The 24034-nt window shown below is 49.2% G+C and overlaps 6 protein-coding genes across 6 annotated transcripts; 1 reads left to right on the forward strand and 5 right to left on the reverse strand.

Annotated features, from left to right (window-relative positions):
* Positions 1-5154: 5154 nt before the first annotated feature.
* BP5553_01086 (uncharacterized protein) lies at positions 5155-6267 on the reverse strand (the record flags this gene model as incomplete). Its single annotated transcript, XM_032009709.1, has 2 exons — positions 5155-6008; positions 6057-6267. 2 exons carry the CDS (start codon positions 6265-6267, stop codon positions 5155-5157), a joined length of 1065 nt encoding a protein of 354 aa, XP_031873763.1.
* An 878-nt stretch (positions 6268-7145) lies between these two features.
* Positions 7146-8667, forward strand: BP5553_01087 (Uncharacterized protein; the record flags this gene model as incomplete). Its single annotated transcript, XM_032009710.1, has 2 exons — positions 7146-7250; positions 7306-8667. The coding sequence occupies 2 exons, from the start codon at positions 7146-7148 to the stop codon at positions 8665-8667; spliced, it is 1467 nt and encodes a 488-aa protein (XP_031873764.1).
* Positions 8668-9885: 1218 nt separating this feature from the next.
* BP5553_01088 (uncharacterized protein) lies at positions 9886-10932 on the reverse strand (the record flags this gene model as incomplete). The annotated part of the gene is made up of 1 exon (XM_032009711.1): positions 9886-10932. The coding sequence occupies one exon, from the start codon at positions 10930-10932 to the stop codon at positions 9886-9888; it is 1047 nt and encodes a 348-aa protein (XP_031873765.1).
* Positions 10933-11867: 935 nt separating this feature from the next.
* BP5553_01089 (Endo-1,4-beta-xylanase) lies at positions 11868-12601 on the reverse strand (the record flags this gene model as incomplete). The annotated part of the gene is made up of 2 exons (XM_032009712.1): positions 11868-12267; positions 12348-12601. 2 exons carry the CDS (start codon positions 12599-12601, stop codon positions 11868-11870), a joined length of 654 nt encoding a protein of 217 aa, XP_031873766.1.
* A 4470-nt stretch (positions 12602-17071) lies between these two features.
* Positions 17072-17473, reverse strand: BP5553_01090 (Uncharacterized protein; the record flags this gene model as incomplete). Its single annotated transcript, XM_032009713.1, has 1 exon — positions 17072-17473. One exon carries the CDS (start codon positions 17471-17473, stop codon positions 17072-17074), a length of 402 nt encoding a protein of 133 aa, XP_031873767.1.
* Positions 17474-20099: 2626 nt separating this feature from the next.
* Positions 20100-22625, reverse strand: BP5553_01091 (DNase I-like protein; the record flags this gene model as incomplete). Its single annotated transcript, XM_032009714.1, has 3 exons — positions 20100-21313; positions 21358-22387; positions 22443-22625. 3 exons carry the CDS (start codon positions 22623-22625, stop codon positions 20100-20102), a joined length of 2427 nt encoding a protein of 808 aa, XP_031873768.1.
* Between the last annotated feature and the right edge of the window lie 1409 nt (positions 22626-24034).

Raw genomic sequence — 24034 nt, forward strand, 5'->3', positions numbered from 1 at the left:
GGGGGTTCTTGGGGGGTGGGTTTAGGGGTGCAATTAGGGGCTGCTGATAGGTGATACGGGCGTTCCTGGGCGGTCCCCGGGGAGTGGGGAGTCGGGGGGTCGAGGGCGCTGGACGGGCGCTGGACGGGCGCTGGATGGGCGCTGAATGGGCAATAAATGGGCATCAAATGGGGCACTCTGGACACTAAAGGGGCGCTGGACGGGGCGTCACGGGGGCTGCTCAGTCGCTGGGCGAGAGACTACAAAGTACAGGTACAGGACTTCGTGCTACTGTACTGATTACGGTGATTGACGTCCAAGGTGGCCGCAGCAGCTTCGTCAGCTCGCGCCAAACCCTCTACGTACAAACCGTCCGAGGCTCGCCTTCGGCGCCGCCTTCGGGCTTCCCTATTGCTCTCGCGCCCGTAGTAAATGATAGAACGGGGAAGAAGAGGCAGACGCAGAAGCAGAAGCAGAAGCAGAAGAACCGCAAAGAACCTGCCTGAACGTGCCTGAACGTGCCAGCCGCGGACACGAACTCGACATCCGATAGCTGTCTCTTATACACATCTAGATGTGTATAAGAGACAGGGGAAGAAGAGGCAGACGCAGAAGCAGAAGCAGAAGCAGAAGAACCGCAAAGAACCTGCCTGAACGTGCCTGAACGTGCCAGCCGCGGACACGAACTCGACATCCGATAGAGCGTGGCAGGCGGGTCTGGCGGCCAGGCGGAACCTCCTCGAGCTGCCGATGGCCAGACAACCAGACGAGGCGGTGAAAGGGAAGCTCTCAACTGCTCCAGAGGGTCAATAGTGGCCAGTGGACTGAATGGTGGTCCGCAATTATGGTCAGGTCCTCGCCCTCAGCCCAGCAGCAGCCTTGGGATCTCCTGAGCTGCTGCAACGCAGCGAATGCGACTGTACTTCATACGGAGTAACTAACTAGTAACTGCAACGTGGGGAAGACCACGACCAAGACCACCCAGCCAGCCGAACAAGCAGGGCGAAATCTGAAGCAACTCGACTGACAGAGGGATATTGAATATTGAATATTGTTCAACCACCGCAACGTCGCCCGTGAGCACGGAGCAGCACTTTGGGCGTGGATGCGATTTCAACGTTGGTCTCGAGAAAGCCTCACCGCAAGCTCAAGCGTGAGAAGTATGCCTCCGAAGTACATGTAAGAGCTGAACAAACGTCCGAGGTGGAGCGCCAGGCACCGAAGAAACGGTAACAGGAACAACTGCAAACTCACTCACGGCACCTGGGCATTCGAATTCCATCTACGGGTGATTTCCCGAAACCAGCCAGGAATGAATGGTAACGGGTGCCAGATGAAGTTCACACAGATCGAGATCACAATAGGGTGTTACGGCGCCTCATCACATCCATTCCTCTTACTTTAACCAGAGTTTCCCTTGACCAGCGAGTCTATTGGTGAAAAGCGGCCAGTACGAAGTGGGAATAAGGGCCTTGAGGTGCATGAGACAGGCCAAGGACCGGACCATTCACATCTATACAAGTATGGAGCGATGCGAGCGAGTACCCTCAGCACTTGAGGTATCACGCCCGGCACCGGTCTACATACCACGAGATATAAGAATAAATATGTACCAGTACCCCTTTCCGCTCTGCAGTCAGCACACCCTCCACACGACTGACGCTCTAACCGCCCGCACAAACGGCCATCGGGATCTGGTTCCGCAGGCACACATCAACCTGGGCACAACCTCGAGTCTCACCAGATACTCCTGCGTCCGGAGTACGTACTCTGCAAGAGAGAGACGTTGGTCTGGGGTAATAGCATGCCCATTGCCCATCACCACCCCCATCGCCACCACCACCAAGTCATCCGAATGGCCACCAGCGCCTGCAGGTGTGCCTGGGCCAATCGTTTCCCAGCTGCCCAGCATGGACATTTTGGACACACCGCAGCAACAACACGTTTCAGGGCTCTGCGTCTCTTTTAGCGGTGAAGTCGCTGCTGCGGCCCCTGGCACCGTGGGGTTTGTCTGGCTGTTGTGTTCCTGATGCCGGTGCTGGTGTAGACTACAGCGCTACCAATCTATCTATTCTCGTGCTACCCGCCTTTCAACTATTGATCTGAACGGAGAACCGAACCTCCCAGTACGAATACAAACCGCGCGAATCGATCGAATCGAAACCCACTGACGGGCACTAGTCTCGAGGAATAATATTGAATACTAAGGACTGCACTGGCGCACAGAACCGACGGGAAAGCCTAACTACTAACCACGAACCAACCCCGCCGAAAGTAGATCGATATACATACATCAATAACCAATACATGCTACGTAGCCACCCAATTACCCCGCCATTTCCTTCCTCCACATCCACTCTGGCGCTCCTCCAGGATCTAACCAGATGCATGGCTGTGGAGCTGTTTCACTCAGGTTCGTACTATTACCATACTACGTGCTACTGTACGTGCTATGTACTTCACGTCCGACACAGAGATACGGCGAGCTCCCTGACACACTTATCCCCCTATTGGATTAAGGTCAATGTACAGCATTCTACCGGCCCGCCCCCAGAATCAGAGTGGGATTCCAGAGACTTGGATCCCACTTTCTTAAGCATTAATCCCGCTCAATGCCCCTCCAATACCACCTCCGTACTTCGTGTATCGTACATCGGACCTACTTCGTAGAGTTCAACCATCACAGAAGAGGTAAACATAGGCCATCAACTTAACCGCATTCAGCCATCCTTATGTCGACCCACCGTCAAAACCACAGCACAACAGCGGCCGTCTTATGTGGTGTTTACTATTGTAGTACGTACAATATACGTAGTATCCCACGCAGGAGGCTCAACGGACGGCCGCAGGCTGCGACCATCAAGGCGGCCTTTCCCGCTCTCGGCCCCTCAAATTCAACCTCGATCCACCGCTCCACGCCCGCGTTTCTAAAGTCAGTAAACAAACAAACAAATAAACAATACAGCTTCTCTTCGACGATTGCAATTCCCCATCCTCGATCTCTGCCTGCCCCACAATCGTCGATTCCTGTATTCTGCTGCCGTCACTTCTATATCACATATTCTATATCTACCATATCTCAATGCCTTCAAACGCAAGTGACCTCTCTATGCATAATTTTAACTACAAGATTAGTGGGTAGTCAACCAGGCAGCGAGACGAATGCTGAGTACATGAGACTTAAACAAACCCCTTCGTTTGCCTACAGTATCCCACCCCGAAGACCCTCCACGCTCCTGCTTTGTCCCATCCTGTGGAAGCGTTGGTAACTAGGTATGCTTGCATTGACTTCAGCCTACTTCCCAAAAATCAAAAATCCAATAAATACAATCCACGAATTGCTCAGCCACCTCGCATATTTGCTAACTTGGTCGGTTCTTCAGCAGGTCCTCGGGATGGAGCAAGGCTGACTGAGAATACGGGGCAGATAACACGCAGGGCGTAACTTGCATCCAGCCGCAATACCTCCCTAACAGTCTACACCACCAAAACCAGCTCGGAATGGAACACGCCTGCTCGTACCTCTAATTGATTTCGGATTTTCCTTCTCGACTCGTCCCGCGGATCCATAGCCTTACCTCGTTTATATCCCTCTTGCGAACGAGGCTGGGCATATTGGGCTGGCATCAGCTGCCCTGGATAGCCTTACGAGGCTCGGAAGCAACTAGGGCACCTACCTGCCCGTACCTTGCGTAAGGGTAGGTTAGTAGTAGTATGTATGAGATATCAGCTTTTTCCCAGAAGAAAATAGGTAAGTGCGGGATTCAGCAGGCGTGTAATCATAACAGATAGCGATGCCTATATTTCATGGTAAATGGTTCCGTTGTCATCTTATTTGTATAATGCACTCAAACCATAATGGCAATGTGCCGTATATATCTTCCCATTGCGGACTTGAGAGGAAGAATGGCAGCGGCCATATTTCTCGTGAATCGGACAAACTAGTCGCAATTGGTGAACTTGGTGGTTGATCTGGACTAAATTGTTCCCCCGACTCGGCGATTCACCAACGTCAAGATGTTCAGAGTAAAGTGATAATCAACATTGAGATCTCAAAACGATTCATCAAGCTCTCCAAAGAAACTTGGTATAAAATGGAGAAACCGTCCCTACTTACACCCCCTTATTGTGGGTTTTGTGTAGTCCAAGTTTCTTGGATATGACGGGTAAGAGGTCGAGATTCCATCATTGTGAGCTCTATTCTCGGACAACTTGACAAAAATACCGGAAATGGCCGCTACAATCTCCAGTAGGAAAACGTTCCTTTCACATCAGAGAAGTCATTTATGAAATAATGATGGGGCAAAACACCAGAGCAGTAAGGATTAAGGGTGTCTTGGAAATATGGAGTTAGGTATTAGAAAAAGAAAGTGCACCATTGAAGCAATACCTCAATTTCATGATCGTAGTAATGGACATAGGAGACGTTTATAACACCGAGGTACCTGACATTTTCCGATACACAAAGTGCGAGGCCCTCGGCCACCAGCGCGCAGAGTGCAACGCAGCTTTTAGATGCTACAACTGCCTCTAGCTAGGCCACCGTTACAAAGACTGGCCGGATAAGAGAATTCATAACCCCCCTAAGTCGATGCGGCCCAGCTCGTACAGGACTCTGGTATGACCGACGAGCAGGAATAGTTGCGGGTGATGATGTATCTTAAGTGACTGGGGAATAATTACCTTATGTATAAACCTGCTGTCAATTTATGAATTGACAGCTGGCTTTCACTTGACAGCTAGGCTATTCGTTGATAGTAAGGTTACTTCTATGGGCTATTGAATGTATGCTAGCAAGTATAACGTTAATGGACCGAGGAGGTTCCAAAAAGTCTAGTTCCAGTTAGGTCGGGTTCGAGCTATAAGCTCGACCGGGCGAGCTCAGCGGCACGCTTCTTGTACCTCTGCGACTACGAGCTACGGTGAATCTCTAACATCTGGCTCGCGCTGGTCAGAACCACAATACACTAGGGAAAGTTTCCAAATTAATTGTAGCACTTGCGTATTTATATAGCTCAGTTCCTATTGTCAAGTGAACAAACACTACATCTATGACAAACAAGATACACTAACAGCACTACCTTGTTATGTTCTAACTCTAATCTATCCAATATGAACGTATAGATTTAGGTAAGCCTTAAAGTAACATGGCTGTCAAAAAATGAGCTAAAGAATTTATTCCTCCCAAGTAGGCAAGTCGATATCAACTACAATCGGCTTATTGAATTTTTTGCCGCCTGAGCGGTTGGCCCAAAGGGTGGCCGTGATGGCAGCATTGACGATGCAAGTTTCTTGTCGACCCATTCGGCCAGACAATGCTTCCAGATCGCAAAGGGCCGAAGGTGGAACTCCCCCTTGACCTCTGGTGTCTGCAGGTAGTGGAACCATAGGGCCGAAGTTGCTCAAACCGCTCCCTTTACCGCAACTATTCCCGTCTCCTTTAGAACCATCATTCTGAACTGGGGATCCACCTTTTGCAGAGAGATCGACCAGAGACATCTTCTTGTTATTGAAACCGGGGTCCGTCCAACACTCAGCGCTAGCCTCTTTGTATTTAATATTCGAGTCTCCAAGGTCCCAACAAATACGCTTAGCGCCTCTGCCGGAATGGACATGGCCACAAACTGCTAGTCGCGGCCTAACCCTCCATAGAGCAGTTCTCAGAGCTTCGCACCCAGCTGCTGGTATATCCTTCTTCTCATCAAGATGGTGCATTGGGGGTGTGTGAGTTATGACGATATCCGAATCGAGCGGGATTTGATCCCATGTTTTAGACGCTTCATCTGACTCATACCCAAACGCCCACATTCCATCTACAGGAGAGAACGGCGAGCCAAATATTTTGAACCTCACACCTAGCCCATCGGGGAATGCTAGGCTGACGGTAGCTGCTTCATGCTTCAACCAGAGAATAGAGGGCGAATTCTCGAGTAACCCCTGGCATTCCACTGGGTCTTGGGGGCGCTGATTATGGAAGGATTCGCCGTGCCGGGCGTAGAAGTTGGTATCGAGAGTTATGTCGTGGTTACCTAGCAAAGTTAATCCATATGTATTAATACAGGACGACCAGAACATACCAGCGACAACAATCTTAGCTTGGAAATCTGCCTCCTCGATCCATCTAACAGTACGCTCCAATTCGGCAAATGAGCCTTGGTTCGTCATGTCTCCTGCATGGATGAGGACATCGCCTTTGGGAAGCTTAAAAGGCCCGCCAGGAGCGGCATTGTGAGTATCAGAGATACAGACGATGCGGACCTTGCGTGTGGTAGAGCGTAGGCCCGTCATTTTTGCGTTTGAAGGAGTCAGAGATCATTGTAGGGCAGCGCACTACATGAGCCGGTAAAGGTGGTTGTGAAAAATAGCATTGAGAGTTGAGTTGCAAGGTCAACATTCACGGTTCTAAGACGGCACCATTTTTCAACGGAGAACGTAAATACTGGGCATCGTATAGCAGATTGTTAGCGAATCTTCTCGTCGTGTTGTCGTTGTTGTTGTGGTCATCCTGAGACCGTTGGACTGTCCTATCGTTCTACGGAGTAGATACTTGCCGGCGGAAAGCCCGTTTCTGGGCGGATTCCAGCCACCCCTGGGCTGTCGTCGCGGGCGCTAAGCCAGTACAGCAATATTATGGCTTCCAGCAAAACCCCAAAGCTCCCCTTTAACGTCACGACAGGAACAAAGCAACGGCAACAAGACATCAACACCGCGCCCTGCGCTCTTTGACTTCAGCCCGCACATCCGTCGAGAAGTCAAACCCTCAAAAAGCACCTGTGACCCATCCACGATCAATTGCCTCTTCAGCGATCTGGTACTATATAATAGTCGAGACGCAGCTGCAGCACCACGGCCAGACACTTCACCGAGTTACAACGACGCCATTCACGTATCGATTTGTTGTTTTTGGCGGACATGATCATACCTAGGCTTGTTAAGGCATAAATAAGAGATCGCAATATCTGCCCTCCCATAGGCCTCGTTATTCCGCGCGAGTACGGGATTGATTATTCTGTGGATCCTCTAACACGAGCAAACTCACCCTCAAATACATTAATCCCCGCCGCCGATTTTCCTTCGGGAGCAGTCCAACCATCACCCTCCCTGCCAATATCGCCTTAGCCGCGATATCACCGGCTTAGCTCTCGAGGCCTCTAAGGCAGAATATAATGGCTGCGGTCTCTGCACCGCATGCCCCCAATTCCTTTACACCTCTCGCAAGCCCCAATGATGGCCAGGACTCGTGGGACTATTCTGTGCCCGGACAGATAGAGGTAAGTCGATTTTGCAATATTGCATTCCCTGATCCGTTCTAATCCCCTTCATTAGAATCCCCCACATCCGACAACGAATGACCCCAATAAACCGCCCTTGTCGCATACGAACGGACACGCAAATAGCCTCCTTGCGCCGGCCCGCATAAATGCTCTGGGTCGAAAGGATAGCAGTATTAGCGACACAGGCAGCGCGCCGGACAGCTTACTAGATCTTTATGGGCCGAATAGGAGCGGGATAAGCAGCATAGACTATGGGGAGCGGAAAGCCGGGGAACCTCACGACCTTGATGAGGATCCCGATCGTTCGAGGTGGATCCACAGAGACAAGCTTGCACGAATCGAGAACGAGGAGCTACAAGCTGCGGGGATTATTCTTCCACGGGTGCGGGCAGCCAGCAAGTCAAGCCGCCGCGAGCACAGTCGGGATCAACACAGCAACGGTTTTAGAAGCGAACAGGGTGATCAAAAGCGACAGCGGACGGGAACGATTGCCTCGTTAGAGCAGGAAATTCCGGAGTCAAATGATTGGGACTTCCGCCTGCCAGAAGAGGTAGCCCAGGACTTTAATGGATACCGCGATGTCAGCGGGGGGGTGAAGGGCGTTTCGAGGATACCTGTTCTGAAGTCTAGTCCTCTTCCAATACCTGTGGAGCATCTGGAACGTGACACCCCGCTAAGAAGGAGACTAAGCAGCGGATTGATGGTAGAAGACGATGCAATATCAAATCCCAAATCTCGCGGTCGAAGTCACAGTGTCAAGGCATTTGACGATGTTACAGAAGATGTCACTGCAACCCCCACCCCTGCTAAACGTTTGGCATCCGACAGCTCCCCTACAAAAAAGGCTGCCCCTCAGAAAGGCTCAGTGGCATCAAGGGCAGCCTCAGCAGGCCAGAGACCCAAGACCAGATCAGGGCCAAGCCGGGATGCATCCGCAGGCCAACGACCACCGACTCGTTCCGGGGATTTGTCACAGAAGCGACCGGAAGGCGATCCACCATGGCTCGCATCGATGTACAAACCGGACCCTAGACTCCCACCAGACGAACAAATGCTCCCAACCGTTGCCAAGCGATTAAAGCAGGAACAGTGGGAAAAGGAGGGCAAGTTCGGAAATACTTATGATACTTCGTTCCGGCCACTTAATGATGAAGAGTTCCCCCAACCAGAAATCATAACCCAAACAATTGTGGTGGAACCGAAACCGGAAGAGAAATCGACAGATTGGCCATTAAAAAGCCCAACGCTGAGTACAGGAAGACCCGGAACAGCTGGGCGGACAGAGAGCTACTCGACAATGCCGAAGCTCACGGAAAAGCCACCTCAGAGTCCGAGACCACCGCCCATGAAAATGCAGGAACCACCTGAAGATGCGACGAAGAAAGGGGGTTGTGGATGTTGTCTCGTCATGTAAATTCTGCAAGCACATTCGTTGTTTCTTTTGTGTATTTCCGGACTCATGCGCTGGTGTATTTGGAGTTGCGGTTGGTTGGTTGGTTGAGCGATACATCTCCTGGTAGATCACCTGGCCTTTCGTTGAATATTACATACATGACGTTCGCCATCCGTTAGGGCAAGGCACCTAAAGCGTGTGGTTGAACATATATTGTCTAAATCAAATTGTTTGCAAGCTTATTTTCCTTGCTGCTTTCATGAATAACGACTCAAATTTTCCTTCTGTTACTCGATTCCCCGAAGAATTTCAATTTGGACCTTTTTATTTGATTGTGGTCGTGCTTGGAGAGAAGGGGCCGTGGAAAGGGGAGAAAGAGAGGGAGGATTGTTCCAGGAACATGCAATAGGAAGGAGGTGCCAGCAGTCTAAGATGATTGACCAAGTTTCGGAAAAAAGACTCGAGGCCACGCACAGGCACAGCCTCGCTGCCATGTAATTTAGTACACTTCGATCCCTAAATAAATTCAAACTAAAATAGCCAAAGTATTTGCTCTAGGTGAGGACTGAATCCACGGCCTGTGCCCCCTTTTCGATTTTCACGAAGAGACATAAGAGGGGTATTTAACCACTGAATTACAAGAGCACTGGAAAGTCTCAATATTTCAATACGTGTAATTGTTAGCAAATTCCCGAAAACTAACTACATTTCTCATAAACCGTGCGGGTGCCTTCTTTCCGGAGACAAAAAAAAAGAGGCACTCCTTATAGGCGGTGAGCTCAAAACCTATGGAGGGTTTGGGAAAGTAGATTACCTTAATCTTACATATTTGTTAAAGTTTGTTGTCCTGCGTATTAGTGTATTGCCGTTGTTGTCTATCGCGAGGCTGTATTGTATATACTGATGGTTTGATTGAGACAAGCCATAGGCCTTATGTATAAATACTTCTTGAGCTTAGCTCAAAAAGTGGGCGGCATCAACTTCCTCTTCCGGGATTGCAAAGGCAGGCATTGCCTACGAATTTAGTAATCTAGATGCTGCTACTACGTAGTCAAAGGGCTAAAGGCACGAAAAGTAGTTTAGGTATGGTCTAATATAGACGTGAAAACAGGACGAGGAGTGTTCACGTATTAAATTTTCGAGTGTCATTTGAGGTGGTATGTCACCATTGCTGGATAATTATAATTGAAGTTTGCTAAGTCAATCATCCCACAATGCCTAACACATCTATACCAGTGATCAGGATTTCGGGATCGCCGCCCGAATGGTCTTGATCATATCAATAGCGCCTGGAATCTCGACCCATGAATTATAAGAGTATTTCAAGGCCAGTTCCATCTCCTCCATGCTGCCCGGCGAATAAGCCTCAGGCAAAGCCGTCAAGTGGTGACCGGGATTGAGAAGATGAGGCCAAAAGTATTCATTCAAATTGTCAGCCGCCTTGTACACCTTCTTTACCTGTACCTTCAGCCTCTGATCAAGCTCTTCTATACGGTCCCTATGTCCTATGATCTTCATATTCGCTGCCACGGTGGGGCTGCGGGGGACATGAGCTTGGATAGAGTGAACGATCTCAGGTGCCACTGTTTCGCCCAGTGCATAAGAAGCCCTTAATGACTGAAAGTTCAGCAATATCTTGATCTTGAGCAGCGTGGCCGCAACAGTATGAGAGAGGCTGGCATACCTTTGGCATTGATGTTCAACGCCCTCGAAGACATCTGCATTTCGTATATCCATATAGGGTTCACTCATATCTCCCCAGTCGTAGTCGGCTTCATCTGCAGTCGTGCACCACCACTTGAGAAAATCATAACACTCTTGATCCTTGCCCAACCTCAACATCAGTGCCGGTACCATGTCCCTTGCTCCCATATTATCACTCCGATTAAGCCTCAATAAATCCATAATAACATCCAGTTGCGACTGTACCGAGCTCCTCGTCTGAGTCTCCTCCAGCTCTTTCACAATCGCAAACCGTGCACGCATATAGTCACGGGTTTCGAGTATGCCCCAGAAGGAGCCGACCTGGTTCTCGAAGACATCTGGCGGGACGAACATATTAGGCGGTAAGTTGCGCAGTTTCTCTTCCTCGTGGTCGGCTCGCCGGGTGGCCTTTGCTACTCCTTTGCAACCAGCTTTGTGATCGTGGCGGTGGGCAACTTGGTGCTCACGACTACAGTAGTGCATTACTTTGCAGCCAGTACAGCGGAGGAGGTTTTGCGTGCTGGAGCAAACCCCACAGTGCGTGTTTGCTAAGGGGGCTCTAGTCGGTGCTGTGAATGCCATGATAGAATTACAGGTTCAAAGACTTGTTGGTGCTGGAGATCTGCTTTGATATCAGCTTGGTTAAGGGGCCGGAAGGGGTCGCGAGTGTATCTCCGTACAGTACAAAATACTTTGTCACGGAATGAGCAGACTGTCTTATTGGCGTGTAATAAAATCAAGGAATAGATGTCAGGGTCGGAATACATTATGTAAACAAGGAGCTTTTTGAAGGTGCTATTAGGCAGTGTTTATATTAATGAATAAAATTCTACTACTTTACATACTAGGTGGGTAGGTAGCAAGTGATAGTGGGAGGCGGTGGCTTTACAATATAATAACCCCTATCCCAGAGTCGCTTATGTAAGACTTCGTTAAGCTTTGTTTTGACATCGAACTAACCCCTGAAATGCTGGCCGTGTTCCAGAATACCAAAGTTAGGCTTGTACGCAAACGGAGGTGCTTGGTGCTTCGCTTACATGATTCATGGTTTATTGAACATATATGAATAGAGCCTCTAGATCTTTTCTCTAAGGGGAACAAACAGAAATATGAACGGGCTGCAAGATAGTGGTTTATTATCCATATGCTTTAAGATACTACAATTCCATCACTCAATGGCGTCAAATTCGATGAAATTACAAGGTTGGCCGAGTGCTGCACAAGCCAGGCCGCGGCAGAAATAGAAAAGTAATAACGGATATAAGGTATTCAACCAACCGTTCTGAACAGTCAAGCCAGTTCAATTTTTCTTATATACCTAGGTAAATATATACACTCAGAAAATGGTTGCCGGAGCACCCGTATATAACGACAGGTGAGTGGATGTGCTGTAGCCTTATCCACCACATTGGCCGTACTTTCCAAAGTACTCGCACTATTAAAGCAAAATTTAATACAAAAGCTCACAAATAAAGTGTTTGGGGATGTAAGGCTTACGTTGCCGTCTTAACTACTACTTAAGAAACGGTGATGCTGGAAGATCCGCTGCTGAAGTAACCCTCGGTGGCGACAATCATGTAGTTGTGTTTGCCCAAGTTCAATCCGACCTTGGCCCATGCGTCAAAGTGGGTAGCCGTGTTGACTGATCCACCGGAGCGCTTGTTTTGACGGACAGACCAGTACTGCTGGAAGGTGCTGGTACCCTCGATGGAAGGTTGGTTGGTACGGGTGCTCACGTAGATGTCATATACGGAACCATCGGCGGTGACGGAACCCTTCTTCTGGCCGCCACTGGATGGGTTGTAGGTACCGAAGTTCTCGACGATATAGTACTCAACAAGAGGGTTTTGGGTCCAACCGTAGACGGCGAGGTAGCTGTTGCCGTTGGGGTTATAGGTACCGGAGTAGTTGATAGTCCTAGAAGCAGGTAAGTTTTATTGAGCTTATCTAGGTGAAAATGACCTAAGATGAATCATGGTATTTAGGGCTGGTCTTACTTAGGTCCACCGGGGTTCCATCCCTTTCCACCAACAAAGTTGCCGTTGTTTCCAGACCACTGGACGCTGTATGAGCCGGCGTTTCCGTTGGTATAGGTGACTTGGCCGGCGTTGTCAGTCCAGAAGGAATAATAGAAGCCGTTGTGGGTGCCAGTGGAGCTGGGAGTTCCACCGCGTGCAACAAGCTCGCTAGGGGCGGCGAGGACACCAGCGGCGGCAGAGCACGCCAAAAGGAGGGAGGAGAAGGAAACCATGATGATGATAGATGGGTTGACGGTTGATGGTTGTGGATGTTCTCTATGGTGAGCGAGACGCCTTGCTTTTATACTTTTTGGCCGGCAAACATGAGGCTTTGAGATTATTAGTTCTTAAATGGTATAATAAGACCTAGTCTGATTGATGGAGCGTAATTCTGTTTTACCCGGGTGTTTAATTCTTGGTAGAATTGAGGTGGTTAAACGCACGTTCTTGGCAACTAACACTGAATCTCATGATAGGAAGAAACCCATTCTCCCGAGCAAGACAAAGCCGCCAAGCTGTGGGGATATCGACGGGGTTTGACGGGATTCTGCGATTCAGCCACGATTTCCTCGATCCAGCCACGATCTCGCCTTCCCGCATCCCGAGAATAAGGGGGACATGACGAGACTTTTTGATGGCAGAGATGAGTTAGAATTGAGCCGGCGGTTCATTGCCGAAAAGTGGTTCTCAGCAAGCATAACATTGGAGCTGTTTGATCGTCGTTGACCGGTTATTCACAATATAAGCATTGATAGCCAATCATGCAGCTGCAAGCCACTAACCTGGAGAAGCCTTGGCGCTTGGCGCGTTTATCGGGATCGTAAGCGGGTTGGACCGCTTGTAATGCTAATATCAGCCCTGTTAACATCAGCCGCGTACCACTGCCACTTGCTGGCCGCCAGTTCCAGGACGACCAGCTCAAACAAATGGGAGAAGAAGGGTGGTGAAGGGAGGCGAAGGGTGAAAGGGTGAAAGGGTGAGTCCCGGGCCACGCGAGCCCCCACCTCTTCTTACTTGCACAGCACCATGGGCTAATAACATAAACTAGATCAGCAGGCCCGTTGCTCGCAACGCTCTCTTTAGCTAGGAGTCCGAGAACACCTAGGCGCCAAGGGCCGGGCACTGGGGTACGAGCATTGCCGTCTTCACTCCCGTATGGTGTGAGGAACCGTTCGACGGTTCTACGGAGTATGGGCACATTCTCAAGTCCTCGCCATGCTCACCAACTACCCGATGGAGGAATTTCTCTTCGCTGGGGCCGGGCTACGCGCTAATAATGAGGGGGTTTTGAGAGCCCGACTTTGGGAGACACATGGCGGCGTGGATGGGTCTCCGGGAACATGAAGGAGGTCCACAGATTTTGCCAGTGGCTAATTCAAGCTTGGCAGCCCTCAAATCGCGGCTTTACAACAATATGTCGACATCTAATGTTTACTTGATGCAACTGCTATTAAACCAGCCGGGGCGACAGTCCGGGCTGTAAACGTGATTGTGTATGCCGGCCGCAGTATGCCTACTATGAGCTGTTATAGACTCTTAAGTCTCGTGGCAAAGGGCGCATTCAGAGCTTCTTGGGAACTTGGAATTATGAAGTGATAAACCAGCGAAGTCACCACAACAGAGAGCAAGTATATGGGCTAACAAGTGATACTCAGAGACCATAGACTTAATTCCGGTACTCAACCTGTGTGCGGGCACTGCGGGGTGCATATAGGCCTTGTGTATGCCAAGCCTGGCTGAGCAATGCTACTCTTCGGCTGACGACTCCTTAACTCATGTCCGCTAACACATCCAGAATTACCTAGCTTGATTGCAACTCTATCGACTAGGTCACTTACGAATATACAAGTGTGTATCATAATGTTGGGCTTTTCTTTCTAATAATCGGGCAGAGATGAATCTTTCCGTAGCATAATTAACACCCAAGTCATAGCGCCGTAGTATGCCTGCCATTTTAAAGTATAACACTATTCTTCCCTAATATCGCATCATCCTACCTCGACGTTGCCAAATTAATGCTATTTATACCTCGCTGTAGCAAGGCGAATTAAAGTTATTCCGGTTTGGCTAGACTAGATAGCTGCTAATAGTATATTTGCAGTGTTACGCCCCGGTTAAAGGTAACAACTTACAAGTTGCAACTTAAATGTCAGAAGCGAACCATCAAAAGAAAACGCTGCTCTAGGCTTATAGGATAAAGTCATAGGATTGCCCTGTATATACGCTAGTAAAATATTATATAAAATTATGGTCGGTTTCACTTTTACAGTAGTATTATTTGAGCACATTATTTAGGTACCACTAGGGGAGGACAATTTACTATGCCTGACACAAAGACTCGGAGTGACCCTGCACCTTGAGTCTGTTGGCCCATGTTATCATCGCTGCGGAAATATATACTGCTTTCTGAAATTCCGACTATTAAAAGAAACCGGGTAAGTTCCACCCTAGCATGTACTTATCAACTAGAGTCTAGATATGTCTGACACCACATCTATAAAATTGTAGAACAGTGGAGATAGTAAATACTAAACATAATATTCTAGATTCCGTAAAGGGCTATCCGTAACGATTTCCTCCGGTCGGTCTAAGGGCTTTCGTTCAATGCAATTCAGACTCGACTCTCACAGCCGCTGCGGGCTCCGTGGGGGATTATCCTCACGCATCCCTCGGCCCGGAATGTGACGCAGGTCCAGTTCAGACGTGCATTCTAGACTAGAATTATGTGACTAGCCAAGGCCGGGTAAGAAAGCAACTGCATAATAGGATTACTGATGATACGACCAGTGAGCGGGGAGCATGGTATGAAAGTGTTCGACTATGCTAAACCGTAGGTGCGAATATAAAGCGAACTTCCGTAGCTAGATTCTAGATAGGACAAAAAGTCACAAAGGCCATCCCTCGATCTAAATAGCATATTAAAGCCCTTGCTAACGTGCAGATATCTGTTGATAAGGAGATACTCTGCTAGGAGTTAATTTCTTGGCAGCGGGGACAATGGTTAGTGGTCTTCGATAAAGCCGACCCAATTGACAATAGAGAATCAGAGACATCGGTGCTCTTGTTGATTTAGCATATTACATGCCGGAATCTTCCGCCGTACATATCATCACCGCGAAATTAGAACGGAGACATTAGAACGGAGACATTAGAACGGAGACATCAGAACGGCGAAATTAGAAATAGCGAAATTAGAATAGCGAAATCAGAATAGCGAAATCAGAATAGCGAAATTAAAACAATGAAATCAGAATAGCGAAATATAGAACGACGCTAGTAGAGGTGAATGAAGAGGAGAGAGATAAATAGCTAGCCGTGAAAGCGAATAGATGCGAAAGTCACCTGACTCCGTGCATTTCCAGTCCAGAAGGCTATGGAGATATTATTTCTGGCCCCCAGCGACCTGAATCGAACATTAATTAAAATTATCCATATCTAGCAAGAATCGCCGACGGACTATTATAAGATGCTCTTGCAAAAAATAAAACTTCCAAGTGCAGGATATTGATTGGGAAAATATGTACGAGACGGGGCGGTGCAAATGGTTGTGTAGTATTTGAATGCGAAATGCTATTTTAGGAATCCTGCCTATTGTTTAAAAACTTGTTTGATGGGAAAATAAAGCAAGATGCAGGCTGTTGATCCCATCCCAAAGGAGAATCTTGTCTATAATATACACTGCGTCGAGATATTTAGGTATAAAAACATATATACAACATAAAATAAAACAAGCTACAACTCTCGAGAGGGTTGGATCATCTCGAGAGGAGCATATATACAGATTACCCCATAGAACTCCGACGCCCAAGCGCTCACTAACTGAAATAATAAACAAGAAAATGAGAAAAGATAGCGTCACCAAACATGGTGATTGCGTTGCCCGGCCCCAACCCTTCATGAGTTACTACGTAGGTACGTAGTAGTATCTCACGATTCTGGGCAGGGTAAAGAGGTACTGTGGGATTGGGGGCCGTTCTGCAGTCCAGACCAAGGCACGGCCAACAATCCCCAGCGGTCGCCGTGGACCGCAAAGTAATAATGTAGTAGCACCCTGCAGCCAAAAATACCGCTTAAGCCCTATGACGCAACTGAAGCCAAATGGGCTAGGTCGTGCGCACAGCGGGCGTCGTCAGTACGAGGTACGGGCTGCGTGGGACAGTGACACCGCACGAAAACGGGTAATGTTAATCCTGATATGATACAAGGTAGCATTGACTGCTTTCTGCGCCTATGCCCAGATCGAGCCAATAATCGCAGATTGACGTCCTATCAGCTTAAAATGTGGCGGACTGCGAGTGGTTCGCGAGAGGACGTCTGCAGATAAGGGAGATGGGTTTGTAGCCACATGCGATTGTAGGCCGGATTCATAGGGTTGTGAACATATGCCGTTATTATTCTACCGGAGGTGGTGCGATACCAAGGATCGCGAAGAACTCGTAACCCATGAGCAGCTGACTCGACGGGGGTTTCACGTTGGCTCCTTGTCAATCCTCCAATTCCCACTGCAGGGAACGTCGGCATCGAAAATCCCCATCCTCGTAATTACCGCAAAGTTGAAATGCGGCGCACCGTCGTCTCGTCCCAAGCCTCGAGGCCGCTACCGTTCCCTATCGCTATCCGTGATTTCGTCGCGTTGTTACGTAGTAATTCTTCCGTGTATTTGCCAGTGTTGTGTGTTTTGAATCCTCGTCGGGACCCGCTCTTCATTTATATCCTACCATCTCGGCGCAGCGCTCGCAGTAGTATAAGTTATGGCCAAACCTCACCATCCCGCTAGCCGTGGCATCTTCGGAGCTGACTTTCCTCGGCTCGCCAGCGGCCTTCCTCGAGACTACCGCCTCGACACATGTCGCACACCGGGAGCAGCGGAGAGTCTCGACACGAGGAGCGGATTGTTGGGACGCGGAAGCCGCGGAATAGCTGGGATTATACGGGTCATTCTGGTAGGAAGACGAGCTCGAAGAGGCCCCGGAGGAGGCGGATGATGTAGACGACCGCTGGGAATATGCTGGTGTGGCCTGTGGTTGTGGACGGGGAGACGAGGAACGGGAGGTTGAATGAGAGTATGCCGCGTCGGTTTGGAGCTCGTAAAAACGAGAAGCCATCGTGTAGAGGAATAAGTCGTATACCACGAGTACCCCGAGGGGATGCTCAACTCAAGAGGTAAAAATGAGACGAGATGGCGCTTGATTTAAGCCTTGGTGTTGCTGCGTTTGTTTGTTTGTTTGGTTGTTTGTCTGCCACCAGCCACTCGAGGATGCTTGCTTGCGGCTTGGTACAGTATGCCTTGCCTTGCCTTGCCTTCTTCGCGTGGTGGTTTCTGCTGTGGATTGTCGTGTTGAGGACGACGAAGACGTTCTGCAATTCTGCAGGGAGAAGAAGCCTTGGGTTGTAGAGGAAGTGGAGGGAGGGCGTGACTTTTATGTCTGGCCTAGAAGTATATATCCTGGTAGAGTACGGTACGAAGCACGAAAGCACGAAGTATGGGACTATGTATGGCCTGAGTAGCACAACACCGCAGCGTGCCGTTCGTTTCGTGGGGTCGAGACTCTTTTTCAAGGAAGAACGACGCTGGGCCAGGCTTCGAGATTGATTAGTTGATTAGTATTATTGCCCGAGATATGCTTTTCAGTTTCGATCTGAGCGACCTGGATGATCCCCGACAGCGCCCGATCAGCACAGCGGAATCTTGCGCAGCAGCCGCGCAGCTCACCCAAGCTCACCTAGCTACGACGCTGCTATGTACGCGGCCCCCGACATGGCCGGCGATCGCTGCCTAATGGAGGACACGCGCCATGTATCATGAGGTAATGATGGGCATGTCGCAGGCAGTGCAAGGGGCCGAGGGGCGACTCGGAGTTGGCCGTCTTGGGCCTTGGGCTAGCGGAGTGCGATAGTACCTACATAGCGATAGTAGCGATAGTGCTTCGTACTCTGCACAGAGCCTTCAATAATTTGAACTGCATTGCGGTGCGAAGTATAGTATAGTACAAGAACGAGCTTGGTAGGTAGCTTGGTAGGTAGCTAGGTAGGTAGCGCAGTTCGTTGGAATGGCACAAACGCATGCGGGTTTGATACGGATATGCCATATCGATAGCTGTCACTTGTGCCTAGCCAACCTGGAGCTAGACTAACGGAAGGTTTGGCTTTTCCTGAACCATCTGATAGGCAAAGTCAATAGTTAAGAGGCTCCGTCAAGAGTCAAGCCGTTTGCAAACACTCGGCATCGGGAGTCAGGTTGTCTTTGTGCTCGGGACGCCCAATAGCAGAGCTCCTTTGTTCTGTAGCAGCTCTGTAGCACACGCACTTGTGCTTCGTAGCTGAACCTTAAAGCCACAACTCCAGCCCGAGGCCAAACGGTCCGATCCCAATCCGTTGCAACGCCTGGAGATCGCGGCCAAAACAGCTTTGCTAGCGCCAGATTCTCTGCGGCCGGGATCAGCTTCCGCCATCGCGCAGGAACCAGAAACACCTTGTTTTATATTGTTCGACCATCGAGGCCTCCGCGGGGCGTACTACTCGAGAGACTCGAATATGGTATTCGCCCATATAGCGGAGTCCCACAGATACCCTTCCGCCACAAAACTTAAATCGGGCTGTTAACTTCTCCGGGTTTCGGGGAATCTGCAGATTAAACATCGCCCAACCCGGACCAGCGGAAAGGAGGCGTTCCGTTTGGCTATCGGCGAGTCAGACCAGCTTTCGAGCTCCTAGAATCTGCATGAAATGAAGATACCTGCGGAGGTACCAAATCCCCTAGGCACCTAAAAGGAATAGCCCTTAATATAAGGTTTGACATGTAACACATGATCTTCATGTTCTAGAGATGGTCTGGCCTAGGAGTGCTTAGCTGGCAGCCTGTCCAGCTGAATCAAACAGACAGGTATAAGACATGGCAGATCTAGAACCTTGGGTACGAGATAGGTAATACACAAGCTATAGATGGGCATGCACATATATATAAGTAGGTTAGGATAAGAAATGCCTCCCCTATAATAAATAAACGACCTGTGTATATAAGACGGAGGGCTGGGATAATGGATATATACCTAGGTAGATTTGACATGTGACATAATATGCGCAAGACTACTTAGTTCTTAAGGAAACTGGGCGGAATCAACTGTAGTATATCTAATGAGCTGGCTTAAAAAGCCGCTGTAAAGATGGAGTGAAAAGCGCATCGAAATATACGAGGATGAGCAAATGGGTTGTAATAGACGAGGCGTTTTGTTTTATAAACGTGAGATTTCCACAGGTAACCTAGAAAGGTGGTGTGTACAGAACCGATAATGCTTCGATTATACATATACAACAATTAGTCAATAAATAGTCAGACACGGCAGCACAACAACACAGCGATGAAAACAGTGCATTCTATCTATCGATGGAATGCTAGTATCTTTCCGCCATATGCTTGTACGAACCAATTCCACCAACCAACCAATGACACTAAAGGAGAACTCAACGCCGCCCTATCAAAACACCACGACAAGGACCAGTGCAAACCCGCTTTCGTCGTCCTCTGCCGCATCCACAAAGCTATCAAACAAGTGTTCGATTTCAATCCGCGCTTAGGTTTTCAGATTAGGATCCTCCATGCAGCCTCGCCTTTGGTCCCCGCAGAAACCAAACACCATCCGATCGCCATGATACACAACCAGAGCGAGAGAAGAAAATCAACGTGTAGCCAGCCTAGATATCAGAAGCCATTTGGTCCTCCAAAAGCAGGACCTAATCCCTCCTACGGCTGGAAGAACCAAAATCTGGTTCTGGATGGGTCTTCTTCTCCTTCCGCCCCTTGACCATGAATTCGGCAACAAGCGGTAAATGATCACTTGGGAAATGGTGATTGGGGAATCCAGGTACCGTCTTCATGTACTCGGAATCAACACCCCCAAGTAGACCTGTAAGCTCCAGGGTATTGGTCGAATACCAGATATGGTCAATGACATCCCTGAAGGTGGGCGTATAGTTGGTGAATACTAATCGGTCAGGCGTCTTATCAAGAGCGCTATATGCCGAGCGCAACGAAAATGGATGATCGATGCCATTCTTGGTGAAATTGCCGTACTGGAAGTTTGTGAGTTCCTGGTGTGATGGTTTGATGCTTCCCTTCGACAGCAAGTCGTAGACGCTAGAGTCGGGGACGGAATTGAGATCGCCACAGAGGATCAATGGAACTTGCGTATTGCTCGAATATTCTAAGGATGGTGCAAACTCTTGACCGAGTTTGGGATCTGGACTGCCATTTTCATCAACTAAACCAGCCTTCTTTTCCTTTTCGGTACTTGGTGGCCGTTGAGCAAATTTTCCGGCTATTTTGTTGATATTTTCTATTAGGATAGCCATCTGAATCAACTTCACATCTGCGTACGTAGGATCCCAATGGAGATGGGTATTGACGACGATTACCCTCGACCCAGTGATTCGGTTTTCTAAGAAGGTCATGATGGCGATATTGTCCCGGGGCATCACACGATTGAAGATATCGTGCTGATTCTTCATATCTGGTCGGTTAATGGCAATATTCGCAATATCTATGAGTACTTTGTCCAGGAGGATGAACTTGCTGCCCTTGTAAAAGGTCGCACAGCCGTCCACAAGCTTGGCCTCTTTCTCAGGCATGGTCTTCGACCGAGGTCTTGGCCAGTGAACACCTTTGTAGTCGCGGTACGCAAGCTTTGGGCTTAGATACTCGTAGTGAGTCTCGGAATCAACTTCCTGTAGACAGACGATATCGGCATCTTGCTCCTGAATCTCATTTAAAATCTGCTCCCTTCGGTACTCCCATGATAGAACAATTGATGGGTTGTAGCCGTATAACGCCTGGGTGCAAGCTTTATCGCAGAGGATGTTATATGTGGACACTCGGAGCCTTTCCTGAGTTGGGGGTGGAATGCCGTCTTGGAGGGATATCATTTTCCGCGGAGGCGGAGGCATCGGCACTGCATGTGTAAGCCACGAAACATAATAGAAGGGGGGTTCTTACCTGGCGTGTCTTCTCTGAGCTGCCGGATGAGTGACTTCGTGCCCCTTTCCATGATTTCCTGTTTCACTCCAGGTGGAATAGGATTGCCTTCAATTCCCAGCATTTCCAACTGGTGTAGAGCACCCAATTCGTTCGGTAAGGATTGAATCGAGTTGTTAAAGACCAGAAGAGATTTGAGACGAACACACATGCCAAGCTCCCGTGGTAATTCTTTCAAGGAGTTGAAGGAAGCATCGAGATGAGTCAACGCTCGTAGTTGTCCGACAGAAGCAGGTATTTGGGGGATTTTATTTGACGCGATGTAAAGCTCATTCAAGAAATCGTAATTGAACAGCGGGTTCGCAAGTACTCGAAGCCCTTGGCCGCTTAAGTCTAGGTTATGCCAATCCTGCCGTTTCACAATATCTTGACGGTATGGCCGTCCACGATTTTCATTGTCCTCTTCTTGTGTAGCCGACGAGTCAGCGGTCGATGCCGATGCCAATCCTCGATTTTCGGTGGCCCTCTGTCTTGCAAAGTGATTCGGCGCGCTGTGATCCACCATCTGTAAATTGGCATTCTCGGATTCTTTATGCAACTTCAGTTGTTCTGTCCAGTGCTCACTAATCTGCTGCGCCTGCCCTCCACGTGTTGTTGAGTGTGTCCCGTTTTGAAGATTGTTTGGTGTGAAGCTAGGTGTCGAGTTCGATAACACCCCCGAGGGGTAGTTCGTATGGTGGTTAAGCACCGATCCATTCGTAGTATGTGTAGTATGATCTTGCTGAATGTTCGCGTGGTGCTGCGTATGCTGGGTCTGATGTGCATTTTGGTGTTGAAAGTTGTACATCAGTGGCAGCCCTCGCCCAGGCCCTCCGTTGACACGGCCATGTTGCCCTTGTTGGTGTCCCTGATTAAACATTCCGTATAGAGTTTGAGCAGGGGAATGGGAATCTGGGGAGCGGGAAGGGGATGGGGTTTCAGTGGTAAAGGTCGATCGGAGGTTATTGGGAGGGGTCCCGTTCCGAGTTATCTGGTGCCGCGAATGGTGACTCTGTGAATGTTGTTGATAATAGTAATTTCCAGCGCTCTGCTGCGGGTATCTGTACCCATCGGCCATCTAATTCCTCCGCAGACGAATCAAGGAGTGGCGTGGGCGCAGATAGTTGAGCGCAGGGGTAGAAGGCGGAGTATGGGCGGGCTTTCTCGATGTTTAAGTAGGTGAGCTGCGGAGCGGAATTCGGATTCTTCCTCGTTGGCGCATAGGTCTGCTGTATATATCGTATGGGCATCTACAACGATTGAGTATTCACCGGTGAGCCCCAGAAGCTCTGGCGCAGTGGGAGGGTTGTTCGGCCCAGGAGTCGTCCCGGGGGCGACGAATATACGCTTCAACGTGGCCACAATTGAGTGGCAGGACTTGGTTGGCGCACTTCGGATGGTTGTGAGCGTTCTGGAGGCAAGAAGATCTGTTCAAGACGAGTGACTCTAGAATCGTAGGGCAAAGCTAGTGGTTGTGCTGAGATGTGAGCTCGAGTGACCAGGAGGATAGGCCTATTGGCATTGGATTAAGGCGGCGTACCTAGTGCTCGAGACCATCAGTCGCTGTGCTCAGTATCTAGGGAGTATTCGTTGGAGCAGGTTGGGTTGTCGTCGGGCTGCCTTTCTGTTGAACCACAGCACATGAGGTTCTCCAGGACCTTGAGCGCGAGGTGCTAGCGCGAAAGTATATGCACGTGACCACCGCGATTTGGAGCCTTACAAGCCTGAGGCTCCAATATCCGTTCTCCTCGCAATTTGTTAAGCGAAGCCAGTCTTCAAACATTTACTTTATTAGACTAATATTTTCTCCTACTAATACTGGGAATATTTGGCTTCGGTAGCTGGTAAGTAGCTGGTCGAGAGCGAACGGTTGATAGGTATGAGCGGCTACACACTACGCTCCCGTACTGGGGCTGTTTTATGTTGAGTCGTGGCCATAATCGACGGCGACGAACACACTCAACACAAGCATTTGTTTCAGGTCCAACGCATCGAATTAGAACCTAGCCGGGTTGCTTTATCGAACTCTGCGAACCCATCAAGCTGGTTACCGCTGCGGCCAACCGCCGCAACGAGACAGGGGCACAGGAACAAGTCCTTGGGCAAAGCATCAGAAGCCTCGATCAAACCTGCAAGAAGCCGTTGCACCGAGAGTTCGTCGTGCCATGGAAATGCCTGTCAAAGTTATCCTACGGTTGTTATGTAAGACGTACTCGTGGCTAAAACTGCACCTATGCCTTCATGCCACTTCGTGAGACTTCGTAGGATCCCTCTTTAGCTTCATGTCGATTTGCAACGTCAGAAGCAAATACTACTATACCTCCCTAATAACTGGTATGAGTACTAGCCAAGGGCCTTCAACAGGCTGTAAAATAGGACGTGTGCCTATCTCTGAAAGCTTGAGGCAGAAGCGGATAATTGAGACTTCTGCGACCTCGGAAACCGCAAAACCTCGTCATACACTTAACTGATATAATGTTATGATAAGACCGGTGTTAACTAGTGTTCACGAGTGACACCCGCACACGACCTCGGATAAAGGCATTCGGAGAAGCATGAGGTTGCTATTATTAGTCACTGGTCTATGGACGACCTGGCTTCACAACTGGCGTTGTGATACGTACGAAGTATTACGTCTCAAGAGTCAGGGCGAGCGAGT

This window comes from Venustampulla echinocandica, assembly GCF_003357145.1.
Source record: "Venustampulla echinocandica strain BP 5553 chromosome Unknown scaffold_0, whole genome shotgun sequence".
NCBI lineage: Eukaryota > Fungi > Ascomycota > Leotiomycetes > Helotiales > Pleuroascaceae > Venustampulla > Venustampulla echinocandica.